The sequence below is a fragment of the Mangifera indica genome, chromosome 4 (assembly GCF_011075055.1).
Source record: "Mangifera indica cultivar Alphonso chromosome 4, CATAS_Mindica_2.1, whole genome shotgun sequence".
Lineage (NCBI taxonomy): Eukaryota > Viridiplantae > Streptophyta > Magnoliopsida > Sapindales > Anacardiaceae > Mangifera > Mangifera indica.
In genome coordinates, this window is record NC_058140.1 from 790,131 (window position 1) to 817,792 (window position 27,662).

Here is a 27,662-nt window from a genome sequence, read left to right on the forward strand (position 1 = left end):
TTTGTGTTTAATATCTCTTTTTAATCACTTAAACTACCACTCAAAGGCAAATTGGCAAAATGAGGGTTTTTTTTTTAACAAGAAACTCCACCTAAGCTGAACTATCCATTCGAGACTGAATCTATCGTATCAAGCAAGTAAAACTTGAATCAAGTCAATAAAGAGTAATATATTGATATCCTGTAGAGGAGACTTCCCTTAAAATTACACAACTCTACCACTCAAAGTATCCGAAGCAACAAGGAGTTTTAACAAGGAAGAAAAAGAGTTTTGATTTCCCGGATAAAACGCATAGAAAACAGAGAAAAGTAAAGAAAATTGTCGGTTAGTTAGCCATTTTAATTGAAGTGTAGCCAGATTCTCACCTAACCTACCTCTTTCTCTTTTTCCAGCTTTCTCACTTGTCCACATGCTTTACGTAGTTTCCAAGGGAGCATATTTTTCCAAAGCTGCCTTCACAAGACATCTTCCTGAGCAAGCCTATTCTTCCATAAATATCACTCTCAGCCATCAACCTTTTCATCATAATTTTCCCCGGACAAGCCAAGGCAGAGAAAAAGAGAAAGAGGGTTGCTTGGAGTTATAGGTATGGGGGGATTGGGCAGGATGGCCTCAAAAATTTTCTTCCTGGTTTTGTCTTTTGAATGGGGTTCAATTCTTCCCAACACCTCCCATACCCTTGATTTCAAGCATTTTCCCCAGCTTTCTCTTCTGTAAGAAGTGATTCTGACTTGACCTGTCAGGTTTCTGGTGTTATTTTCCTTCTTGTTTAATAATTTTCTTGCTGTTTCTGAAGGTTTTGTATATGATTTTGTTATGTTTTTTGGTTTCCAAGGTACAGGAAATTGCTATATGGATAAATTGTCGCATAGAACTGTTTTGACCTGTTACAAAATAAATCTGACTCTGGAAGGAGCTTGTTGTATGAACCTGAATCGACTGCAACAAGTTCAATTGTACTTTTGGCATTCTAAATTAAAATCTGAAATCTTAAAAAGTTTGATTGTAGTACAAATGATAATGGATTTTTAAGCATTTGTAATTTTTGTATAGAAGGTAAACAATTTTATTAATTCTTCTTGACTTTTGCTTTTGCTTGAGGCACATGTGCAATCTAAGATTGAATTGAAGAAGTTGAGTTTAAATTAAAGATTAAACTTATTTTAAGTTTTGACTCTCATACCTATGGAACTCAAACCCCTATTGAAGTAGGGGGCCATGGATTCCTCATTAAAAAATGTAAAATAAAATAAAATACTTGTTTCCCTAGTTGGACAATGCATGCAATGTTACATATTAAAGTTTCATATATAATAAATTTAATATAAGTTAGAGAGTATTGAAGACTACAGTCCTACATATAATAAATACAATATAAGTGAGTGATATATAAGTGTGAAAGACTGAACCTTAACATAAATAAATTAGTTTTGTATAATATAAATTTTAATCTTCACACTTATAGTCTTAATATATTCTAACTAATAAATACAACATAAGTTTGTGTAATATGAGTTTCGATTTTTATACTTATATAAGTTTGTGTTATATGATTTTTGATATCTACACATATAGACCCAAATACTTATAGGTCTAATTTAATTTTCACACTTATAAACCTAATTTATTCTGTTTTTAAGATTTTTTGAATGGGTTTAAGACTACATTGACTTGCACAAAACCAGCCCGCCCATTTTAATCCCTATGCTATAGTGTTGAGATTTACGGATAATTAGAATAATTATATTTTAAATTTGGGGTGGCTACCAGCCAAATTAAGCCTGAACATTAACTTGAGTTTAGTTTAGATGAAAAATAATTTGATTTAAATTTGACAAGCTAAAATTCAAAATATCTCAAATAAAAATGATTAGGTTTTATCCGATTTAAGTTTATAGTTCCGATTTGTGATTCTAACGTGTAATAGCCTTGTGGTTAACAACCACACGCTCTAACCTGCTGAGCTATTCCAGTTTTGTTAGCAATTTCAATTATGAATTATTTTTTTTAAAAAAAAAATTTACCCTCAAAGCTGCATACAAGCTGTACGCCTATAACAAGCAAGATGACCATAATTTTCTCATAGACTTCGATGTGAAAGACAAAAACTTACGTAAATAAATGAAAAATCTATGTCTTAATTTCTACAAATATATATATGATGCTTATTGTAATTAAAAAAGTACTACAAAATGGTACCCAGAAGGCTCTTCGACTTTTCTCTTCCACATGGTCCAAATAAGACTTGATGTAAGATCAATTTAAATTTAAAAGACTAAAACGTCAATTCGTGTTCAATAAATTGAAACTTGTTAAAAAATAATATAACTTTGAATTTGATATAAATTACCTTAAACTCAAAGGTCTAAATCTATTTGAAATTAGATTGTTTATAAAAAGAATTTATTTTTTGACTCATTTAATCTGAGTTCAAATTCAAACTTAAATAATTGGGATTGAATCCAATACTTATTGGCATTTTCATCAGATCAGCATAAAACCTTTTTAGTAGGATATGCCAATATTATTAACAAAGACAAAGTAAAGAATTAAAATAATTTAAGTACAATCAATTAAAATTATCCTATAAATTTTTTAACTTAAAATATGTAATTTTTGTAGGCATATATTACAAATTTACAATCTTACAATACCATAAATTAATTGAGTCTTACTAGCACACCGTTCTTAAATGCATGGGGTTGGGATTGTTTAAAAAAAAAAATTAATTGTTGTACTATGATCAATGTTTATAGATTCGGATTGGACATTGATCAAGTCAAAGGCTTAATTCACCATTAATCAGTGCTGTCAACATTATATAATTAAAATTTTAAAATAGATTTAATCATGTGATGTTATCATAATGTCAATATAATAGTTGAACCGGTATGATTTGATAATTGAATCACTATTTATGCTGTTCATCTGATTAACCTTGGGTTAATTACTCAATCAACTAATATGCATGTTATTTTAGGTATAAAATTAAAACTTTCACATTATTAATATAGTATGATATTTTTATAACTGGTTTGGATTTTGACCGAACAGAACAATGGTTTGATTAAACATTAGGATAATATTAAGTTAAACATAATTGTGATTTTGTGGTATGCGGTATATATTCCTTATTGATATGGACTCGATTTAAGAGTCTTAATCGATTATAAAAATTTTTAATACAATTTTGCTTGTGTATCAATTAAGTATGAAATCCAAATTACATGTGACCATGTGCTACTAGCACCATTTGAAAAAAATTGGATTATCATAATAGCAACATGATGATTTGACTAGATTGACTTGACATTTAATCACGATTTGATATGATTTGCTTGATTTAACCATGAATTGAACTAGTATATTGGCTAAACCTAGTTTAAAACTTGATCGAGATTATATTGCCAACTAGGCCTCAGTCATATTGGTTCGACCAACCATTTTGGGTTTTAAACTTTGACACCAACCCAAACATAAGATCAGATATTCTACTCAAATCTGACATTGACCTGTCAAGGGTTAATTTATGTTTCATGTATAAATATTCGTTCAAATAGGATTATGACTTAGTGATATATAATGCATATTTATTATTCAAGTAGACTCGGTTCATGCCTCAAGATCTATCGACAGTATTCAAGCTACAATTTAATTAAAAAAAGGGTCAGCATGACATCAACCATAGGTTGATCTGGTCCATTTACAAAACTTAGTTTAAAACTTGACCAATGACTGCCAAATTGGCCACCGGGTCTCAATCGGATCTGTTCAATTGGACGGTCCAGGTTTTAAAACATTGGCACCAACTGATATAGCACATATGCATATCATTTAAGTCCAAAATTTGTTAAAAGCAGCTATTTACCTCTCCTCAAATCTCCAAAAAGCTTGTCAAAAGAATAAATTCCACGTTCCTTCACACATTCACATGCCTCTCAGTCACTTTTTTCACTTTTACACACACACATATTACATATTCACATATTATTTCTCATAAACCACAGTAAAAATAAATAAATTTAACATAAACCAGGCTCAGCTCAGCCAATGAAGCTTCATCCTCATACGGGATCCAATGTTGAGAGTTAAAATGGTGCGTGTTTCCTCAGTCGTCTGAATTTGTTTTGGCTATTAAACGCCGTATATTGCCGCATTTTTTGGTGGCTTCGATTGAATTGTTTGGTGGGTTAAATGTTTCGAGGCTCATGCGCCGCTGTTTGTCGGCCAATTACTAGACATGGCACTTTATGGGGTGGATGGAGGCTTGGATTTGAGCTCTTGGATTCGGCTGTTGAGTATCCAATGATTGACCATTTTTAGAAAATTTTTCCCTTCTCGGTGGTGCTCTGCACTGTGCTGTGCTCTCATCCTTTCAAAAGCAATACAGAAACCTAGAAACCAAATAATAATATAAAAAGAAAATCAACCCATGAGCAAAACAACACAACCAATTAGATTAACAACTAAAAACAAGAAAAATATGATAACAATACTTGAGACTATCGGATTATCAATTTTTTCTTTTACAGATCAAATTTTATATTTTTTTAAATAAATACAGTGAAACTTTCAAATTTTCTTAGTAAAATAATTGGATTTTCTAGTGAAAGAATAAAACAAATATAAACAACATTATTTTGTTTTATTTTTAAAGCAAGTTGATTAGTTAAGTATATTTTATAGAAAATAGTGAAAGTTTAGTTGTTTAGTTTGTTTTGAATATATAAAGCTTGGTTGTTTAAAAATGGAACGAGATCAATTCCTTTGGTCTTTCAACATTATGCTAGAATTCCAAGACTTTGATGGAATGCCGGTTTTTCAACTTGGAATGCATATTCTACACACCTTCTGCAATCTAGAATGTATGTTTCGATACTTGGATCACTATATTAAATAAAAAAGAAACAATTTGAACAAGTGAAATTGTGATAAAGCCAAAACTTTGGATCCAAGTTTGAACTACGCTAAATAAATGAAAGATTTGATCGTAATATATCAACAATAAATTTCGAACAATGCTTTCTTGCTTGGTGTCCTGTCCTTGACACTAAAGCTTCCCATTGGAGGCAAAATTAGTTTGTTTATTTTGATCTATCATGAACCTTCTTGCATGAAAGGTTTTGTTGTGAGAATTTCTGACGCAGAAATGTTGCAGTGATGACGCAACTACAGTGGCTCTCTCTCACAGTCAAATCGGACGGTGGAGATAGAATAGCAGGTGAGAAAGTGGAGCACTTACAAGGAGTAGGAGTGAAAACTGCTAATCTTGTAGCCTTCTTTCAATAATTCTTGATATTCGTGTAATGGCGGGGCCTGTTTATGTTATTGCTCCATCATCGCTGTAAACCAGCAATTTTAAATTACAGTAGTCAACTTTCAACAGCGCTCATTTTGAAATAAAATTCGGAGCCCCCTGAATAAAGCCATTTGCCATTCGTCGTCCTTGGAAATTCTTAAATGCATCTTCCGTGAAAATTATAATACTGTAAAAAATGTCATTCAAATTCAGAAAGTACAATTTCTATATATAAATTTTCAAAGAGATCCTTGCTAGTACCGAAACCTAATCTTGAAGTCCTTCACTGATCTTATTTGGGATGCAAGGGCTTTGCCCCTGCAGTATGGATCACATGACCCAGTTGATAAGCTTTTCATTATACTTGTAAATACATAGGGCAATGGGTAGAATAGCAACGACCAATAGTAAAGCGCAAGTGACCTGTGAGTACATGTATCAAATATCTACCAAATAGGATTTGTACATAGATATGAAAATTGTATTGATGGTACCAAAAGGAGTGTATATCTTAGAGGGTTGTCCAAAAATTGATCTGTTCTTCATTCATAATGAAAAATATCTTCATCTTCTCTTAGTAGTTTTTTCTTTATTAATGTTTTCACGTAAGTTCTGTGCTCTTGTGTTGAAGTATTTGTGTATTTTATTGTTTTTCTTTGAGTTTCTTAACAATGTTGTTCACAAAAATTCTTATTTACCAATAACTATCATTAATAAAGAAAGTTTAGATAAGTTTTGACAGGCCATCTGCTTCTGGTTGAACAGTGAAAGGAGAGAAAAAGAAAAGAGGATCCAATCGCTGACTTATGCTCATAGGCAGACTTTATGTAATTGCATGCTTTTCTTTTGAAATGGACAAATCTATGGCAAAGTGATTTGGTCCCATTTGTTTCATCTTTTTGTTTACCATTAGCTTCTTCTTTCTTCATCAACTTAAAAGGGTGTTTCCATGACTTAAATTAATTATGACATTTCAAAATCATACTAGCCTGAAAAGGCAGCAACTGAATAAAAAGAGTGTTCAATTATTTCTTGGATTCAAAGGGACGCCTGTCCCACTTCATTTTGACATTTTGTAACAACTTTCTTTAGCGAGCTTTTATGCAAAAGATGGATGCCATTGATTGTGCACTACGAAAATGAAGACATATTTTAAATGGAGAATCAATCAAGGTTATTATAATTGAGTGACAGATCATAACTAAGGTTGGATTCGATCCAAATGAAGTCTAAATAAGACCTAATTTGAGATCAATTGGAATCCAAAAGAGTTAACTTGAGATTGATGAATTGAGGTTTAAACTCGACTAAAAAAAATTTAATTTTTTATTTAATTTGAGGTAACTCAAAATTGAATGTTGAGATTAACTTAAACTTGACTCGTTTTAAAAAATGAGTCTAATCCTTACCTCAAACTCAATTTATTTGATCCAAACTCGAGAAATTCGATCGAATCCAATGTTTAATTGGAACAATTTTGAATATATTAACTAGACTGAGTTCAATTCAAGCTTTTAAAACTTGAATTTGAGTTTGGATCGAATGAGTCAAATTTAACCGAAAGATTGGACTTTTTTTTCATAAAATAAATAAAGGTTGAGGCAATTCAAATATGCAAGTTTTAGTTAGCTTAGAGTGAATTCAAAATTAAATGGTTTTCAAACTGAGTTTAATTCTTAGTTCATTAATCTTGATCTTACTCTTTTAGATTTGAACTAATCTTCAATCGGGTTATATTCAGATTTAGTTTAGACTAAATCTAATTTTAATTATTTTTTTATTTGAGTAGGCAGAAATTAGTTATAAAAAGTTTTTATTTTATATAAAGGCAACCATAATAACAATAATTTAAGCATAACTTAACCATGCTCAAATACGATAAAATTAATTATTAAAAATGACAGTAGATAGGTTCAAGTGATCAATAATTAAAAATTATCTATCGTCTTTTAGAAGAAACATATACTTTTCTTTTTCTTTTTCAGATATCAAGGCCAAAATACATAGAAGAAAATTGAGAGCTGAAAGTCAAGAACATCATCACCTAACGCACGAACATGGATTAAAGTTGATGGATACTGAAAGCTTAATGTGAACCGAAAAAAGATGAAGGAATTATTTGTAAAATTCTCTCGTGCAAGAAGGATCTTAAGGCTTGACCTAATCATAAACCTAAAAAGCTCAACAAAGATTGACCTACTATAACCTTCATTATTATTATTATTTGCCAAATCAATTTCCCTTATGTTTAACTGCAATCAGGCTGATGTAAATGCTATATTGGGTTAGTAGATTGGCAACGTCAATATAATATAATTAAAAATTATAAAATAGATTTTAATCATTTCACATCAAAATGACAGCTTAACTAATCTACACGATGGTTGAACTATGGTTTTGCAGTATTCACTTGGTTCAACCCAAGGGAACAAGTTTTACCCATGTTCTAAATTGGATTTGACCGTCTAATCAGGGGTTTTAAAACAGTGATCACACTGACAAGTTACATGAATATTTTCAATTCAATAAAGAGCAATATTACATAATAGCTCATCATGTATTAAAAAATATGAATGTTTAATTTTAATATTTAATAAAAACATATATATATATATATATTTGAATATATAATTAAATACACAAATAATATATTATCATAAAATTAAATAATTCTAAATTAAAAGATAAAATGATACTTAATTATATAATGATTATTATTTTTGTAATAAAAAAAAAATATATATATATAACGTTACTAGTTACAATTTGCTTAATAGTTACGCATTATTATTGAAAACCGTTTTGGATTTTTTTATTAATAATACTATATGAATTTACTTTTATATATACAAATAAATATATATAATGTGTTATTATGTGATTAAATTATACTTAATTTTTAATTTAAAATCATCTAATTATATAATATCATATTGTATTTATATTTATTTATATACTTAATAATAAATAAATATAATTTTATTGATTTTTTTAATTGTTGATGATGCATTTCATTGTGAAATCAAAATTTAGGAGAATCAGTGCAAATGTTCTCTCTCTATCTTTCTCACTCAATATATATAAACTAATATAGTGCCTTCTCTGTTCAATCAGTGCAGGAGGCAAGTGGGGGAAGATTGTAGATAATTTTTGGCGTGTTTCCAATACTGTACACAGCACTCTAGGTGATGACCAGCCATACATTGCTCTCAATAATAAGGTAATAAAACTAAAAAGTTGGCCATTAATACTTTTGTCTTGAGCTTCGTGAGAGATAAAATTTTATTCCATTTAATTTGTAAATTCGATCATAGAGTAGAGCAAGCCACGTTCACATACCCAGACAAACAAACCCCATCAATGCCCACTTTTCGTTCTCCTCCATCCATCAGAATAAATATGAAAACTCCAAGAGCCTTGGAAATCGAGTTAGTGGAGCTATTCTATTTCCCACAAACATGCTCTTGGACCAAAACTTTCAACATTCACTTTGAGAGATTTCATTTTAATTAACGGTGTTAAACAAATTAGTAAACTGAACTAAACCAGTAACCATATCAAAAAATAAGATAGCAAAAAAGCTAGTTTAGTTATTGGTTAGAATTTTGGTCAACAGATTTTTTGATTTGGTTATAGATCTGACAATATTAGTAAATTGGTTTGAAGAAAAAGGAAGTTTAGAGGTTGAAACACCCATTTCATTTCCTAGATTGCTTGTTTAACAAAGAACAAACCCATTCCATCGGTTGATCACCATTTTGGATAAATTGATGAAGAATTGAAGAAAATATGAAGTTTGAAGCCAAAACGACCATTCCAAGTTTGGAATGACAATTCTCTAAAAATTTGGGTCAAAAGCGATAAACCAAAATTTGGTTTGATTATCCGATATTTTCAGTTTAGTTCAAAACTAATTAGTCTTTCAATAAGTATAGTTTCGGTGCAAGGTTTTCTCAACTGAAAAAACTAGTTTAGTTCAAAAAGTGGTCAAACCAATACTGGTTTGAACACCCATTATCTTTTACAATAAAATAATGTATATCTATTTTGAGTATACAAATAAGTACATACTTGATGTATGTCACCATGTGATTAAATGATTTTGAATTAAGGATAAAATAATACCTAATCATATAATAACACACATAAGTGGTATGCATATTGTTGTTCTATTTTTATTAACTTGCGTTTACATTATTTTATCACAAGTTAAAATTCCCACTCATATTAAAACCAAAAAGCTACTAATCTCGCCTTTATATACCACCTTCATGTTCCCATAGCTCTCTATCCACAATTTTTTCCAACTCTTTCTTTCCTCTTGGGCATCATCCCCTTTTTTCCCCCTCTAATACATATCAAGTGTAAACTTCAATTATGACTGCCGGATACTTGCACCAGTTTGTCAACTCTAGCGGTGGCTGCAGAGGAAGCGGTGGCGGCGGGCAGCAGCTTTGCAGCCGAAAAGAGTTCTTCTGTAAATATGGTTGAAGACAAATGACAAAAGAACAAACATAAACAATGCTTTGCAATTGCGCTCTCCTGAGTTTCTAGCCTCTAGTAAAGGGCAGAGTTGGGAGAGCGACATTATTGCATTGCGGGGAATTGAGGGTAGCGGTCCGAATTACTGTAACTTTGGTGTTTAATTTCGTTCTTGTTCTTTTTTTAACCTTGGTTTGTCATGTTCTTTTACATATTTGTCCTTTAGTTTATTTGCCTCTGAACATGGGATGTAAGAGATGCATACAATGTAGCTAGCTATTTGATTTTATAATTGTAATGCTACTGGGCATGCATCTCTTACACCAATCATGTATTTCCTTTGCTTTTGTCATGAATTGAAGATAATGAAATGACTTTAATTAGTTTCTGTTTCACTTTTTTTATCTTTTAGTAGTATCAGAATCACTTCTCTGTTTGATTCAGACTCAACTCAGGGTTGGTGTGGCTCAAATAAAGGTTCTTTAATTGAAAAAAATCACTTCTTTGTCCGAATAATATTCTTTATGAATCGAATTAAGAATATTAGTACTTGTCTAGGTGCCTTGGTATAAGTTTTCAGCAGGCTGAGAATTCATATGCTTTAATTTTATACTTGTTCACACACATTGATCAAAAAATTACTTCAAGTAATAATAATAGGTATAAACAAGAGTACAAATGCTTACGTATCTTTTCGGGCTTGAGTCGATCAGGTCAAGTAGGAGAAAACACGTTAAAGGTTTGATTTTGATATGACCCCCAACAAGTTTCAAACCCATGCCTCTTGCTTGGGAGGCCTCAACCTTTGTCGCTTCAGCTGCCTCTTGGGGGCAGAATGATCCCTTTTTACGGCAAAAGAAACATGGTGTTGGACCACAGAGAGAGTTTTTATTTATCAGAAAGAAATTGCAGAGAAGTGACTAGTTCTTTTCAGCTTCAAAAGTTCTCCATGTGAATCACCTGATGAAGTTCTTTCTTTTTCCTTTTTTACTGCTGCTCTTTCTTCTTTTTAAATGGCACTGTAACAGAAATTTTCTTCTTCGTAGTGTATCAGCAAGGTGGGTTCATTTGGGCTTAGGATTCTATCTAAATACACTGAGGCCTGAGCTTTTTACTTCTTTTCATTTTTTTCCCAATTATGCAGTTCTTGACAGAAACTTGCTTTAAGATCCTTAGAAACAATGGATTACTACTTGATTTTGCTTCAAAAAAGTAAGCCTGAAATTTTTTTTCGAAACTAAAGGATTATTTTTATTTTTCTATTTAAATTAATGTTCAATTGGCTCAATGCTATTATTCATCCTTAAAACAGATGTAACTCATTAATAGTTTACTAGTGATACTTATTTTCTTACTAACAATACTTTATGTACTACCGGATGCATACTAAAGGTGTTAGTGAGTTGAGTCACTCGCAAGCTTGCTTTTGGTCTACTCAGTGAGCTCATGATTTGATTTGAGTAAAATATCAGTATACCTTTAAAGTTTCAAATCTTGCACTTACACTCCTAATATTTTACTTACCGTCTTTGAATAAGGGGGTAATTATAAGTATACAGATTACAAGATTTAAATGTAATAATTTGAGTCGAATTGTTCTTGTCTCAAACTCGAGCCAAATATTACTTAGTTCAACTCAGCTTGATCATTTCTTTAGTATTAACAAGTATTAATGAGTTGATGTAGTATAATGTGATTAAGTAATTTTGAATCAGAGATAAAATAAACAACTAAATCACTTAATCAGATATTGATCCCTTAGCTATTAATACGCATCCGTTGGTACATATAAAATTACTCTTACTCTTTTCTCAGAGATGTTGCCCACCCGATTGGAAGGAGCTGAAATGAGTAAATTTCTTTTACAATAAGATTTGCATAATAAAATATGCCACTTTGTGTTGAAGGAGTCTTAATTACAGTTACCATAATTGAGAAGCCAAGTACCAAATCTGGAATAAATTATTAGTGGATGGTTTAAAAGCGTCGAATTGGCGAACTTTCACACTCGATGCATTCTGTTTTGAAGTTATAACACACAACACAAACAGTGAACCAAGTTAAGCATTTTACTTTTGACATGCAGATCCTCATGGATATAATCCGGCATTTACAATTTCAGTGTCCACTGCAACCAGTATTGGGGGCATTGTCGTTTTTGCACGTGTGACAGTTTTCGTTTATAAATCCGGAGAATCTGAGACTGAAAAGAAATTTGTAACACTCTTAAGCAAATTCTACGTCGACAGCGATAATACTACTTAAATAATTTGTGAGTTTTTATAACTAATGATACATTTAGGTTGTAAAACCCAAAAACAAAATTGTAACAAATTGTATATCAAAATCAAACATTATCTTAACAGTTGGTGGGTCATATTGCTGCTGGACAAGGAGGTTATGAAAGGTCTTGAAAAACTTCCCCGCCGATGGAATTCTGGTCAAAGGAAATGGTGCAGAGTTTATTTATGAAGCAGAGTATATTGAGCTCTGGGATTGGTAACTATGCATAATTATTTTAATGTTAGAACAGGAAATTTGGCGTGACATCACAGACCGATAGCCCAACCTGTCAAGGTATTGCTTGCTCAGGTTTTGTTTTTTATCTTTACAATCTAAAATACGTCTTAATCAATAATTTAAAAGTTTATATATTATTAAACTAATCTTATCTTATAGTCTTTGATCGATGTGAGATGACCATATGTACTCTGCATCTCTCCTAAACAAATCAGTCATTCAAAGTCCCATAGAATTCATCTACAAGTTATAATCCTACACAAGAGATGCAGATCAAAGAAAGAGTATTCTATTAAAGGTTAAAGAATATCTGGGACATCTTCTGTGGTATTTTATGGGCCTGGAAGGACACATATTGCTGCTGTAGAAACTCTGAAAACAGTCTCAGAGTCTTTTTAAGAAAACAAACTTCCTTTCTTGTGGGCTTTAGAGGACAACTGTTACATGTAACAATATGGATATTGTAGCATTGGCATTGACAACAATATCTTATAAAACCAGTGTTTTTAAAATTGAACCAAACCAACTGATTTGATTAGTTAAACTATGAATCAATACACAATCTGATCTAATTTATATATAAATATTGATTAGTTTAAAATTCAGTCAAACTTGATAAACCTATTAAATAAAAAAAACCAACAAAATTGGGTTTATGTTATTACACAATTTTTATCTTATTAAAACTTAAATGAGTTAAAATGCGTAAAATTTTAACTAAAATAATGATAAAATTTGTAATTAGTTTTTTTATCTATATAATAGAGTGCTAATTGTTTAATAATAAAACTATGTTTACATATTCTTTGTATGTAATTTGGGTATATAGATAATGTGTTATCATATGTATAGATGATTTTAAATTAATATCTAATTATATGAGGATACATCATCTATGTACTCAAATTATTTAATAAAAATAAGAACACATAGTATTGCTCATTGTTTAATTAACATATTTGAAATTATTTTTTATTTTTTCTAAGTTTTTTTATTATACTGAATTGAAATTTACGTTTTAAAGAAAGAAATATACTTAGTTGTTATTGATAATTGACAAAGTTACTTCTAATTAATTTTATATGTTTCATCCTTAAAAAATGTAATAAATATTTAATATTATTAAAGAAATATACAGTGATTTGAAAATAAGTTGTACTAACTAATTGAGAAAAGTAAACTAGTGGGACAACTGATTTACCCACTTATTTTAATTTCATGTTTGAAGTCTATACGCGTTTAGGTCCCTGTATTTTAATTTAATGTTTGAACATGAGTAGGGGTGGACCCACGTGGGATCAAGGAGAATTATTTGACCCCCTTAGTTTAAAAAAAATATATTACCCCCCTGACGTATGAACAATTTATTAGCTGTCGAATATATTAATGTATTATAACAGAATATTATGTACTATTTGAAAAAATGTATGTGTGTGTATATATATATTATAGTAACAATATCTATAAATTTAAAATTTTAAAATAATCTTCAAACTTTCACTTTGTTTCCTCTTAGATTTTAATATTTTCAATTGACCTCCAATATTTTTACTTCTGTTCATTTTGGACATTTCTATATTGTATTTTTAGGTCTATATTGACTATAAGCTCCTCTTCCTATTGGGTTAAGAGTTTCTAATTAATGGGCATAAAAGGAACAGTACTCAATAATTCTGTTCAAGAATTTACCAAGAAAGTTGCATTAGAACATGACATTCGAACCACCCATACTTTAAATTAATTCCTCCAGGTAGCCTTTATGCCCATTAATAGATTAATAGAAATTATACTTCCTTGAAACTTTTTGGTAGTGCTACATTTATGTGTCTTCACTATATTTTCACGACTAATGATTTCAAAACCGAACTAAATCTCGATCTAGTGTGGGGGAGAATTCAATTCAATTGGTGATCGAACCAAAAATTGTTTAAATAAATATTAAAAATGATATTTTAAATGATTTTGTATAATTAATAATTAAATATATAATTTGAATTGCTTATACACATTATAATGATGGATGGAGTTTAGGTTTAATTCTCAATAAATGCAAAATTTTAGATTACCCATGTTACTCTCTCAAAAATTTTAATTTTTTTGGTTGACGTCAACAATTAGGGTCCAATTATGAATCAGAGTTATATCTTTCCGCGTTTTTTGCATATGAATCCTATCAATAAAGAATATGCCACTATCTATCTTGACCATAATTAAGTTCCTTTTTCTAGCTTATCAAGAATTTATGTCCTAACACGTTTTTGCAATTTAAATAATCAAAAGAAAAATCCTTTTTGTTGTTTGGCCTTTCTTAGGTAGAAAAGTCAAGGTCATTTCACTCACATCTAGAGTTAGATTAGAGTTGAACTAAATTCGAATATCGGTTGACTCAAGTATTCAATTTGAATCCCAAATGATGAGCTTGAGTTTGTTGGAACTAATATGAGATATCATTAGAGGTCGTTAGTGAGATGAATAGTATCATCGATGAATTATTGGTGTCATCTATACTATAAATTATGTCATAAATAAGATGAGATTTGAGTTAAATTCAAGCCGAGCTATCAAATTGAAATTCCAACTTTAATTCAGTTTGAATCGAGCTGCATCAACCGCATGATATCCAAATTAGTACTTTCTATGGCAGTATATAATTTTATCCTCAATTAGTAATTTGAGCAACATGACTATGATTATTTTTTAATGTTCATTTAAAAATTTAGGAAATACAACGTCTATGATCACATCTTACATTGTCTAGTGAATGTAAAATTATGTGAACCAAGTTTTAAATACTCAATTATGTACGTAAATAATGTTTCATTATTTGATTAAATAATTTTGAATAAAAAATAAAATAATATCCAATTATATATTGACATATTGCTTAAGCATCCAATTGGGTACTTCGAACTCAGAGTATATAGCATTGCTCTTATCTTAATCATATATTTTTCTAGCTTTCAATTTAAGTACCTTAAATTTTATTTTAAAAGTAGAGATAACAAGAGATATAAAACATAAGTGAAGAAAGTGTTAACTCATTTAAAATATACAATAATGAAATGAAGGGCATTTTAATGGAAAGAGTCTGTAAAATGAGGAAAGATTGGTCTTTTTTTTTCCTTACTTTTTCAATGTAGGTTTATGGTTCCTTGGCATTTTAATGGAAGAAACATTGGCATATGGGTAAAATGACATATGCAAGATAAAACAAGGTATGCCATTTTGAGAATTTAAGTGTTTTGACTCAGATGCCCCTGCTGCAATTGAAAGAGTTTCCATGTTTCTTGCCAAAGTTCAAAGCAATGACTAACATACACAGAAGACCCATCAGTGCAGCAAAGATAACAGGTTACTGTAAATGCTACATTAAAGTTCTTCATGACCATAGAGCCTCTTTCCCATTTCCAACATATTTTTATAGGTAGAATGACTATTTCACATTTGTTTTTTTTGCCTGAATGATAGCTGTTTAACCTCCAACTTAAAAAAACAATATTTTTCTACTTTTCTTTAAATTTTGTTAATAAATTCTATTAATTTTTTAAATAAAATATGAAAAAGAAAAAAAATACACCTTTGGTAATTTTTTTTAAAAATTTAAATATTACTACGATAAATTTAATTATTTTTTATTCTCTTATGCTAATAATAAAATGACCAAAAACCATGTACTTAGTAGAGTAAATGCAAATTACAAGTTACCATAAGTAAAATCCCTTTTCTCTTTCTTTTACCTTTATCTTCTCTGAAGCACCATTACTGTTACCAGTAACACCTTGCCAGTGTTAAAACCCACAATATCCACACTCTGTAAACGACACCCTGCCATTGTCAAGGCCAACATCATCCACATAGTGTCACCACCATTATTACGCACTACCCCTGTTGTAACCACCCTACCACTGCCACTGCTACTGCCACTGCCAAAACCAACAACGCCTACACATTGCCACCAATACCACTACACACCACCAACATCGCTACAAACACGCAATATCCCCACACTAAACTGTTGACTCCCAACTCTCTGCATCAAACTTCACTCTCACCGCAACAACTATTAGAGGCTAAAAGTTCCACACCTAAAAAATAGAACATAAGAGAATGATATATAAGTACTATAGATTGAACCTTAACACAAGTCAATTGGTTATGTATGAATGAGTTTCAATCTTCACACTTATAAACGCAATATATATTTCTGACAACGACCGATCTGATTTTCCCACTCTACCCATTTCAACGTCCTTGGATGCCAACCTCATGTCTCTAAACATCATCATTGTGCACCTAATGCAAGCCAAGACGAATTCTCTTCACTCCACTAACAATTTGTGGTGATTGTTTTAGTATTTGTTGAAAGTTGCATAGATATAGAAATAGATGGACTAATTGGACAGAGGAGTTGTTGATAACACCACCAGAACCCATTATAACTACCACTGCCACCAACACCCATCACCCACAATTCTGAAAAAGTTCATCGACATTGGGAGGAAAGAGAGAGGGAGCGTAGATTTATAATTGCTTGACTCTTCCAAGTCAATTCGATGTGTAGGACACGGCTTTGTTAGTGATTAGGTTTGGAGAAAATTCAAGGTGCCCACTCAACATGGCAAAAATTCAAACGGCCTTTTGAAAGGTTATTGCGGTCCTGGGGGTTGGATCATTTATTAAGATTTCCAAAAGGAAAGTGTAAATTTGAAATAAACCTGCACTCACTAGTGATTTTTATATTAATGTGGTCCATTTTTGAAAAATTGTTTATACGGTAAAAGTAAAATATCAATAAAATATTTGATGTTTTATTGACCTTTTACACATCATTGTTATTCTTTGAATTCCTATTTTTACTAGACAAAATTAAAAGGGACTTACATTCAGAAGTTATCTTAATTTGTTACACTATTGGATCTCTAATCAAAATACTTATAATAATCAAAATACTTATATTTGTGATTTTCTAATCAAAATGATTAATTAAACATTTTTTATGACGCATTTCCCCATGTGTTTCACAAATCAAGAGAAAGATGAACAAGGGAAATAGGGAAGTTGAAAAAGTTGACGACTTTTCTCTGCTCATAGTTCTTCCTGTCCTGATTTGGATGGACAATATACAATGTAATGTAAATTGGAAACTTGCGTACAATATGGTTATGAAAAACTGGATGGAGACATGCACTTTGCAAAATTTCTTTTTGCTACTCAATTTCATCCATATTTGTCCCTTGTATGAAATTTCTTCGAAACTGATTTACCTGATATGAAATTTCCACTCAATTATCGAGTCTACAAGAAAGGATGTAGACCCAGTTATGGCATTTATGGTCAACATTAGAATAACATAACACCTTAGGCCCACAACTGTGCGTCCACTGCACGCACCAGATGGGGACCCTCTGCGAGGGATTTATAGTGAAGATGATAGGGTAACAGAAACTGCTATGTAATTGGGATGGGTGAGATTTCATGTTCAATACCCCTTGAAAACTTAAACCAAATTATTCAGGCCAGCTGCTACATAAGGCTACCGTGGAGGTGATAACAAAATTAATTAAAAATATATATAATAAAATTAAAATTATTTTATTAATCTATTAATAACTAGAATGAATAAGAAAATATTATATATAACCTTTAATCATATAATATTATCAAAATCTTTTATTATTTATTAAATCAAACAAAATAGTATTAATAATAAAAAGTAAATTAACAAAGTAATCAAATATTTATCCCAACCAAATAGCCCAATGCCATCTTCCTATCCTCCTAACAACAATTTCTAAAGTGAATTATTCCTTCTTCTTCTTCAGGAAAAATTATACTTTTCATTCACTAATTCTGAAATCACAAATTCTTAAAATTTTGAGAAAAAAAAATGTTAGAAGCAATCATTGGTCGCACGTGCAAAAGTGTTATCTAGCCAGCAACTAGAATCACATCTTGAGAGGTGTCATCAAATTAAATTGCGTTAAAAATGTGTGATATAATCAAAATTACACCATTTTGGGTATAATTCATATTGAATTGCATTAAACTTACCATTATGATAATCAAAATCTTACTTTTTCGAAAGGGCAAAGGATTATTTTCCACTCAAATTTTAACTCAATTTCAAAAAGACATCCAAGACAGTTCAAAAACTCAAATACTTACCCATGGACCATGTTATACAACAGAGATTTACTGCTCTTCACTGCCGAATAAAATATTAGTCTAGAGAAAACAGAGAAGTTACTGTGAATAACATTGTTTAAACGGAAAACTGACTATACAACGAAAAAATTAATATAACTTGAATCAAACAAATTTTTTATGACATATTTTTTTTGAGTGTTTTTAGAGTTAACAACTCATCCATTCAAACTGACATTGCAATATATGATTCGGTGACAGTAATTATTCATTATTTTCTTACTTCAGAATCATATAGTCAAATATTATCACATAGGTTTGCTTGAATAACTACTAAGAAATGTTTGCGCATGTAATATCACTGACAAGTAATTTTCTTATCTTTATGTAAAAATTGTTTTAATGGAATTAGGATTTGATGATGGATTGTTAGTTTCAGAGAGAGTACTTCGTAGTATTTTAAAAGTTAGGATCTTGAATATTCGACAAAAACCTCAGGGTGTATTAAGTTTTTTCTGTCACGATTTAGGATAAGAAAGGATAATTCAGAAGAGAAAAAATTAAACCAGTGGTGTATATATATAAAATTTAGGGAACATGTATTTTAAGAGTAAGGATATGTACATGTTCTCAATGAAAAAATGAAATTTTAAAGCTGCATATTTCTCTGAATCGATAAACACTCAAGTGTTCGAACTTCAATTCCACAAAAGTATGAGTCTTATTTATTATACATGGGCATATTTGAAGCAGGGACTTGCTTTCCATTTTGTATTTGATACATCACATTGGCTCCATTTCCAAATAATAACAAACAAATAGTATAGTTCACTCTAGATACAATCTTCAATAATTCAATCAGTTTCCACCAATTTCAACATTTGAAGAAACAAAGGGCTTTGGAGGCATCTCCAAGCTTTGTAAATCACCTTCAAGCATCTGTAATACCATTGGCATGGAAGGTCTCTCTATTGGATTCCATTGAATGCACCGGAGTCCCACTATTGCAAGCTTCTTGGCAATTTCCTCATCTTCATCTTCAACAAATTCAAGATGAAGTTCTTTTCCTTGGCTCAATTTGTTGTATATCCACTCTGGAAAGTAAATTTGGCTCTGATTTTCAATTGTAAGATCAATAATCTTCCGACAGCCAACCATCTCTAACAACATCATTCCATAACTAAACACATCTGATTTGTAAGAAACATCTCCAAAATTTCTTGAGAAAAGCTCCGGAGCAATGTAGCCAGCAGTTCCTCTAGCCGCGGTCATTGTTATAACACTTTGTTCCTTTGAGCATAGCTTGGCAAGACCGAAATCTGAAATCTTTGGCCTAAAATTATGGTCAAGTAATATGTTGTGAGGTGATAAGGCCATTAATTGTTACTATTTTGATTTATAATTCCCTTGTGTTGTGTGAAAATTTGATTCAATCTAATAGAATTACTTATCTTTTTGCTTTTAGGAAGCTTTGAGCAATTTTGGAATAAGTTGGGCCAAAAAGATGAAAAACTGGAGCAAATCTATTAATCTGGAATTTCCGTAATGCAGACTAGGCGTGGGCACGTGAAAGATAAGAGCAGAATTCGGAAAGCAGATCTGAATGTCCAGATCTGTTGCAAGAGTCCATAAAATATTAAGATTTGCTTCCAAGGAAAGGGATAATCACCAGCTGGAAAAGAGGATTAATTGAGCTAGATAAGGAAGGAGATTTTAGGAAGAAGGATATATATTAAAGATACATATCTTTTCCTTTCTTTTTGGGAAGATATGTATCACTTTGCTTGATTGGATTAGGAGATTAGTTTCAATTTCTAGATTTTTAGTAGGAAGACAATATATATACTCTTATTTTTATTTGAGAATTATCAACCATTGTACTTAGAGAATTAGAGAGAAAAACATGGTCTACAGTGGCTGAATAATTTATCTTGGTTGAAGGGATCTGAAACCATGGAACTACAATGATTGTGAGATTTATTTTTGTTCTTTAATGCATCTTTTAATTATTTGAGTATTGGTTATCTTTCTGAATTATTTTTCATGATTGTGTTGGTTGATTTCTAAGGTGCGCAATTAGTTTATCAATTAATATAATCTATTGCTAGTTTAGGTGCTGAATCCGTAATTGTTCAATCCACCTAATCGAAGTGGCAACTAGGTTTATCGTTTGCTGCGTCAGGAACTTTAAATCCTAGGAAAATAATCAACTGGATTAAATGCAACGTCGTACGTTTGTGTTGTCTTGCTTCGTTGGTCTTTCTAATTCGTAATGCTATCGTTTAATTAAATTCGAGATCGTATCCAAATTATTAATCAATAAGGGTTAATTGGAATACCTGTTTTTGGTTAACTAATCGTAAGGAATGACAGGTAAATTTAATACCACAACGAATATTTGAATAATTAATTTGATATTTTTGGTTTCGATGATCAATCGTAGTTCCAATGGTGGATGTGAACGAAGACCAAGGTTTGTTAAATCGATTTATTCCTTTTAGATTATTTTACTGAATTTTTAATTAGTGTTTTTCTTTATAATTTGCATTCACTTCAAAACCCTCCTTTTTATTTTCGTGTTTTGATTTAATTGTGACGACATACTAATCAAAGCTCTTCGAGGGAATGATCCCTACTTTCCTTTACTACATTTTTGTTGCAGGAATTTAAGATTTAATTTGGGTGTCAACGACAGCACGTACCATGAGGCTTGATGTCAAAGTGAAGGATCCTTTGGTTGCATCCTTGGTGCAAGTACTCTACTCCACGGGCAATGCCAATTGCAATGTTTTGCAGCTTTTCCCAACTTAATGGACGCTGAGCTGACTCGTTTTCCCTTGAGAATAGAAACTTCTCAAGCGATCCATTTGGCATAAATTCATAGATAAGAGCACGTCGTGTTCCTTCTGAGCAAAATCCTAGAAGACGAACAATGTTAAAATGGTGTATCCTTCCTATAGTGGCCACTTCATTGATGAACTCTTCTCCATTTTCTTTTGAATGTTCCAACATCTTAACCGCAACCGGAATTCCATTGGAAAATTTTCCTCTGAAGACACTTCCATAACCCCCTTGGCCGAGTCTCTGTTTAAATTTACCCGTAATTTTCTTAAGGTCACTGTAAGAATATCTGGCTGGATTAAGAGTCTTGTAGTCTTCCAGGAACTTGTCCACTTTAAGTTGAGCCTCTTTTTCATTCTCAGATTTCCATGATTTGTAAACAATCAGTATCACCAACGCAAGTAATGTACTCCCTCCAATACTTACGGCTATATACAATACAATTTTTTTTACTGGAGAATCTGCATCTCAAATGGAAAAATGTTAGCTCAATTATCATCAATTTTGTAAGCTCAAAATCTTTTCAGGCTTCCTTCCTCCCATGAGAAAGCGACCATTCAACTAAACATTAAAGTATAAAGCTTCATAAAAAGAGGGGATAAATTTAAACGATCCGAAAAATCATTTGCAACAAAATTTCTTAAAGAAAACTTACGATGGCGGTCGTAGTTGAAACAGAATTTTGGATTGTCATGTTTGCAACACATTACAGAATTGCTTGTAGTATCGAACCCGCAGTAGTCTCCTGAATCTTCGCATTTATCGCATTCTTTATGAGGTTTCCATCCTATTGCGATTGCTGGATTTGTGGAAGTCCCTCTACTAGCATCCGCCGAAGTGAAATATCTAGAACTTTCAACCGTTTTATATTTTCTACAATTTAAGGGCAGAATTTTATCAGAATATTTGTATGAAGGCATTACATAAACAAAATTTCTATCGTAACTGAGGCAACTAATAGGTCCAACTGCATCGTAATGACTACTGGTGTTAATCCTGTTGGTGCAGTTGAATATTGTGTGTTCAAGATTTAGGTTGGAAACATGGAATCTGGAGTTTCTGAGGTTAGGGGCTAGAAGACTTTGTATTGTGCATGCGGTCTCCTCCACATCCACAATGGTAATTAAGCCAATATAATATACAATTTTTTGCACATAGTAATCGCCTGAGAAAGGAAGGTGCAATAATGTCTTGTCATTTAAGCAAGACAATTCAAACCCTTCATCGCCACAGAAGAGTGGTTGAGTTTTGAGTCGGAAGGGATATCTAATTTCTGGTCCGTCTGGGCTGCATGTTTTTGGTGGACAGAATTCATCACCATTCTCAGCTCCTGAGTAAGGTGGGAGAAGGAAGAGGATCATACTCAGTACAAGGAACATAGAGAAAGAGAGAAAGAAAGATAGGAACAAGAAGCAAAGGTCCAATAATTGTTAAGCTAATCACCTTTTTTATGTGGCTTAGAACTTGGAACTACTGGAACCACTGCTTCTAGTCAAGATTGGGTTGATAAATATTTTTTTTTGGTCATTTTTCTTTAAAAAATAAATGCAAAAAGAAGAGAAAAATATAATTTGACATTTATCAGGAAAAAGATGAGTGGGAGAAGAGTAAAAGAAATATTAACATTTATCAAAAAAAAAATGAGCAAATGTTACTTACAAAAAAAAAAAAAAAAGAAAATGAGTAGGTGTTGAAGATATATGGTCAGGTCGGCCCTCAGCTCGACCTAGACCCCCTTGATTTAGTCTAACTCTCAAAGGCACGATCTCGCTACCAAGTAAGAGAAAGATAAACTGCAAATTAGGCTGAGAGTGAAATGGGAACAAAACACCAGTAAATAGCTTTCATCAATTAGCTGAAAGAATAAAGTTTAAATGCTTAATCTTGCCAACAGATTTCCTTGATTCCAACCACAGAGTAGATTGTTGCTGCATCCTTATATTAATTTATTTTTAATGCATATTGAGTGTCAACGTTAGCTATTGACTATTACCCCTTATTCCAGTTGAATTCTGACCAAGAACTCAAGGATCATTGTTCTTACTTTTCAAATAATTTGACACATTTCAAATTCCTCTTGTTCGTCCAAAATTTGTTATCATGTAGCTGTGTAGACGAAGATGAATCAAGAAGAAGAAGATGAATCACCCAAACTTGATTTCACCTTCCAAGTTCGAAATGTTTATTTTTTCATCCATGTATTAAAATCAAATGTTTTAGTTTTAGTCAAAGTTTATTTTTTTTAATTTATATTATAATATATAAAAATTTAATATCAATAACATCCCTAATGATACTAAAAGTCTATAAAGATAGACATGATGGCCCTGAAACTAGATCAGAAGAACATAACACCTCAGACCCACCACTATGCGTTCACTGCACGCACCAGATGAGGACCCTCTTGATAAATAGCAACAAGAATCCTTATAGTCAAGACGAGAGGCTAAATGAAACTTATTAACCAAACTAGCCAGACCAGTTGCAATATGAAAACAAACTTGCTTCTGATAAGGTTAAATCACATTAAAGTGTGAAGGCTTAACATAATTCAACTGTCCTTGTGGATATATAATTGTTTGACTCATCCGAGTCAATTAGATGTGTAGGACACGGTATATAATTATTTGACTCTTCCAAGTCGATTCGATGTGTAGGACACGGCTTTATTTGTGATTAGATTAGGAGAAAATTCAAGGTGCCCACTCAACATGGCAAAAATTCAAATGGCCTTTTGAAAAATAATTGCGGTCCTAGAGGTTTTATCATTTACTAAGATGTAATAGCATTCACAGAAAAAGAGAAAAGAAAAAGAAAAAGAAAAATGAAAAAGCCACCAGATAAAGATCAGTAGTAACTGTAAAGATTTATTGCTCTTCACTAATAAATAAAAATATTACTAGAGAGAATTGACTGCTATATAACCAAAAAATTACTATAACTTGAATCAAACAAGTTGTTTATGTTATTTTATGGGGTGTTTTTGGAGTTAACAACTTTATAAAACAGAAGGATTAAACAATTTCATAAATAAAGCAAATAATGAAACAATGTTATAAATTCTTCTTAACTTTTTGAACCATTTTTATACTATTATACCTCCTACTAATGGAGAGGATAGGGCTAAAGATAAAAAAACATGGAGTCTGGAAGCCATTCCTTTACACAATTTTTGTTACATATTTATGGTTAACCCTCAAGGTTGTGGTTTACTATTTCCAAATCTTGCAATTTAAACTACTAGGATATATCCCCCTAATTTTACAGTTGTTGACACTTGTAAAGGCAAAAACATAGGTAATTCATCTGTACAGGTAAAGACAGAATAATGAACATATTTATAAATTCCTCTAAAGTTTTTTATTATGTATAATTGCAAAGAAAGGAAGAAAGATTAACAAGAAACCGAAAGCAAAAACGGTGCATTTTGAACGCCAACTAACGGCACCGTTTAGTAACACCTGTTTTCATTCCTTGAGAAGAATAAAACATCATCAGTTTTTATTTTTACAATGTGAACCATTTTACTCTAGATTACATTCTTCAGTGCTTCAATCCATTTGCACCAATTGACATGAACCTCGATTAAGTCTTCTCTCTCATGGTTTAGAAGAAGAACAATAAAATGTACGTTAAGGAACATGTATGGTAAAAGCAAGGATATGTATGTGTTCCAAAAAAGAAATTCAAAAGTTGCATATTTCGGTAAATTAATAACCAAGCGTTGGAATTTTAGAATGAATCTTATTTATACATACATGGACATATTTGAAACAAGAACTTGCTTTCCATTTTGTATTTGATACAGCAAATAGGCTAGCTCCATTTCCAATTCAGAAGAAACAAATGGTATCGTTCACTCTAGATTACATTTTTCAGTACTCAATTAGTTTGCAAAAATTTCAACATCCGAGGAAACAAAGGGCTTTGGAGGCATCTCCAAGCTTTGTAAATCACCTTCAAGCGTCTGTAATACCATTGGCATGGAACGCCTATTTTTTGGATTCCATTAAAGCAGTAAACACAAGGGCCGGATTCGATCCAAATGTCTATAAAGATGAAAATGATGGTCCTGAGACTACATCAGAAGAATATAACACCTTATACCCACCACTGTGCGTCCACTGTACGCACATCAGAAAGGGAATATACAATCAAGATAAGCGTGAGGAACTTATAGTCAAGATGAGTGGCTAAGAGAAACTTATTAGCCAAACTATTCAGACCAGTAACCATATGGGAACAAACTTGCTTTTGATAGGGTTAAATCACATTAAAGTTTGAAGGCCTAATACAATTATATTCTCTTTGTCGATTTATAATTGCTTGACTCTTCCAAGTCAATTCGATGTGTAGGACACGGCTTTGTGTGTGATTAGATTTGAATAAAATTCAAGGTGCCCACCATCATGGCAAAAATTCAAACGGCCTTTCGAAAAATTATTGCGGTCCTAGAGGTTGGATCATTTACTAAGATTTCCAAATGGAAAGTGTAAATTTGAAATAAACATACACTCATTACTGATTTTTATTTTTATGTGGTCAATATTTGAAAATTTTGACCACGTAAAAATTTTCAGTCTGGTATCATTTGCATCCGTTATATCATTTGCATCTGTTCTTACTTATTCCAATAATCCAACAATTTGGTATCAGAGCCTCATTGGTCTTACAAGACCTCAAAAAACACAACTTCACTCAAGCAAATGGCTTGCAACAATATTTCCTTAGTTACACCTCCAGTCTTCACAGGTGAGAAATACACCATTTGGTTAGTAAAAATGCAATCATATTTAGAGTCCTTTGATCTTTGGGAGGTTATAGTTGAAGATAGACCTGTTCCCCCACTTCCTAGAGATCCAACTCTAGCTCAAATCAAGGCCAACACAAAGGAAAAGACCAAAAGATCTAAGGCAAAAACAATAATTCAAAATTTAGTCTCTGATTCTATTTTTGCTAAGATAATGACATGCAAAACTGCAAAAGAAGCTTGGGATAAGCTTAAGATAGAGTATCAAGGGAGTGAAAAAATCGGGCAAATGAAGGTTTTTTGCTTAAAAAGAGACTTTGAAGCTCTCCGCATGCAAGAAAATGAAACTATTGCCAATCAGATAGAATCTCCTTAATAGCAAATGAAGTTAGGCTATTAGGAGAGGATTTGCCTGACAACAAGATTGTAGAGAAGGTACTTGTAACAGTACCAGAAAGATTTGAATGAAAGATTTCTTCTTTAGAAGAATCCAAGGATCTTTCAACCATATCATTTAAAGAGTTCATGAGCTCACTTGAAATGCAAGAAAGAATGAGGACTTTAAAATATGGCAGAGTTACAGAAGGAGCTTTTCAAATGCAGCATTTTGTTAAGAATAAAAGACAACCAAGCAACAAAGATAAAATTGAAGAGAAAAGTGGTAAAGAAGGGCTAAAACAGAAGAAATTCCCACCTTGCACACATTGTAAGAAGACTACACATGTGGAAAAAAATTGTTGGTGGAGACCAGATATGCTGTGTAACAACTGCAAGCAACTGGGACATATCTCTAAAGTGTGCAGGTACAAAAATAAAGACCCTTCAAATAATCAACAAGCATAAGTTACAGAAGCTAGAAAACAAGAGGAGCAACTCTTTGCTATTGGAAAACAGAAGGAGCAACACTTTGTTGCCTCATGCTCATAGAACACAACCAACAACAATACTTGGCTTATTGACAATGGTTGTACACATCACATGACATTTAATGCAAGTCTGTTTAGAGGGATGGATGAAACTTATTGCTCTATTGTAAAAATTGGCAATGAAGATCACGTGCAAGTAAAAGGAAAAGGCATAATTGTTGTCATAACTCACAAGGGCATCAAATTGATCTCTGATGTGTTATATGTACCTAACCTTAGCCAAAATCTGTTAAGTGTTAGAAAAATGCTTGAAAAAAATTATTCTTTGGAGTTCAAAAATAATGTTTACACTATATTTGAACCTAATTATGCCACATTATTGAATATCAAGATGAAAAGGAAAACATTTACCCTTGATTGGAAAGAAGAAGAGTCTATTAACCCTGGAATAGAAGTTAGAGACATAACACTATAGCACAAAAGGTTTGGTCACTTCAATCATACTACCCTTGTCTCTTTTAACAAGCAAGAACTTGTCAAGAACATGTCTAAATTGACTGAAATAACTCAAGTCAGTGAAACATGTCAACAAGGAAAGCAAACTAAGCTTCCATTCCCAAAAAAACCAAGCCTGGAGAGCCTCAAAAAGACTACAACTGATTCACACTGATGTATGTGGACCAATGAGAACAGAATCGTTGAATGGCAACAAATATTTTCTACTATTTGTTAATAATTATGCTAGGATGTGTTGGGTGTA

The 27,662-nt window shown here is 31.8% G+C and overlaps 1 protein-coding gene and 1 long non-coding RNA gene across 2 annotated transcripts; one reads left to right on the forward strand and one right to left on the reverse strand.

Annotated features, from left to right (window-relative positions):
• The first annotated feature begins 365 nt into the window (after nucleotides 1-365).
• LOC123214774 lies at nucleotides 366-1,073 on the forward strand. The gene is made up of 2 exons (XR_006501894.1): nucleotides 366-743; nucleotides 836-1,073. It is a non-coding gene; the product is annotated as an uncharacterized LOC123214774 (long non-coding RNA).
• Nucleotides 1,074-19,112: 18,039 nt separating this feature from the next.
• LOC123213418 (rust resistance kinase Lr10-like) lies at nucleotides 19,113-22,727 on the reverse strand. Its single transcript, XM_044632854.1, has 3 exons — nucleotides 21,942-22,727; nucleotides 21,156-21,747; nucleotides 19,113-19,811 (listed from the first exon to the last, which is right to left on the reverse strand). Exons 1-3 carry the CDS (start codon nucleotides 22,663-22,665, stop codon nucleotides 19,304-19,306), a joined length of 1,824 nt encoding a protein of 607 aa, XP_044488789.1. The 5' UTR covers nucleotides 22,666-22,727; the 3' UTR covers nucleotides 19,113-19,303.
• Nucleotides 22,728-27,662: the final 4,935 nt, after the last annotated feature.

Coding starts and splice junctions, on each gene's coding strand:
- LOC123213418 (XM_044632854.1), bottom strand. CDS start 22,665: ATGTTCCTTGTACTGAGTATGATCCTCTTCCTTCTCCCACCTTACTCA. Junction 21,748..21,941: donor TTTCAACTACGACCGCCATC/GTAAGTTTTCTT, acceptor TTTGAGATGCAG/ATTCTCCAGTAAAAAAAATT. Junction 19,812..21,155: donor ATCCTTCACTTTGACATCAA/GCCTCATGGTAC, acceptor AATGGCCTTATC/ACCTCACAACATATTACTTG.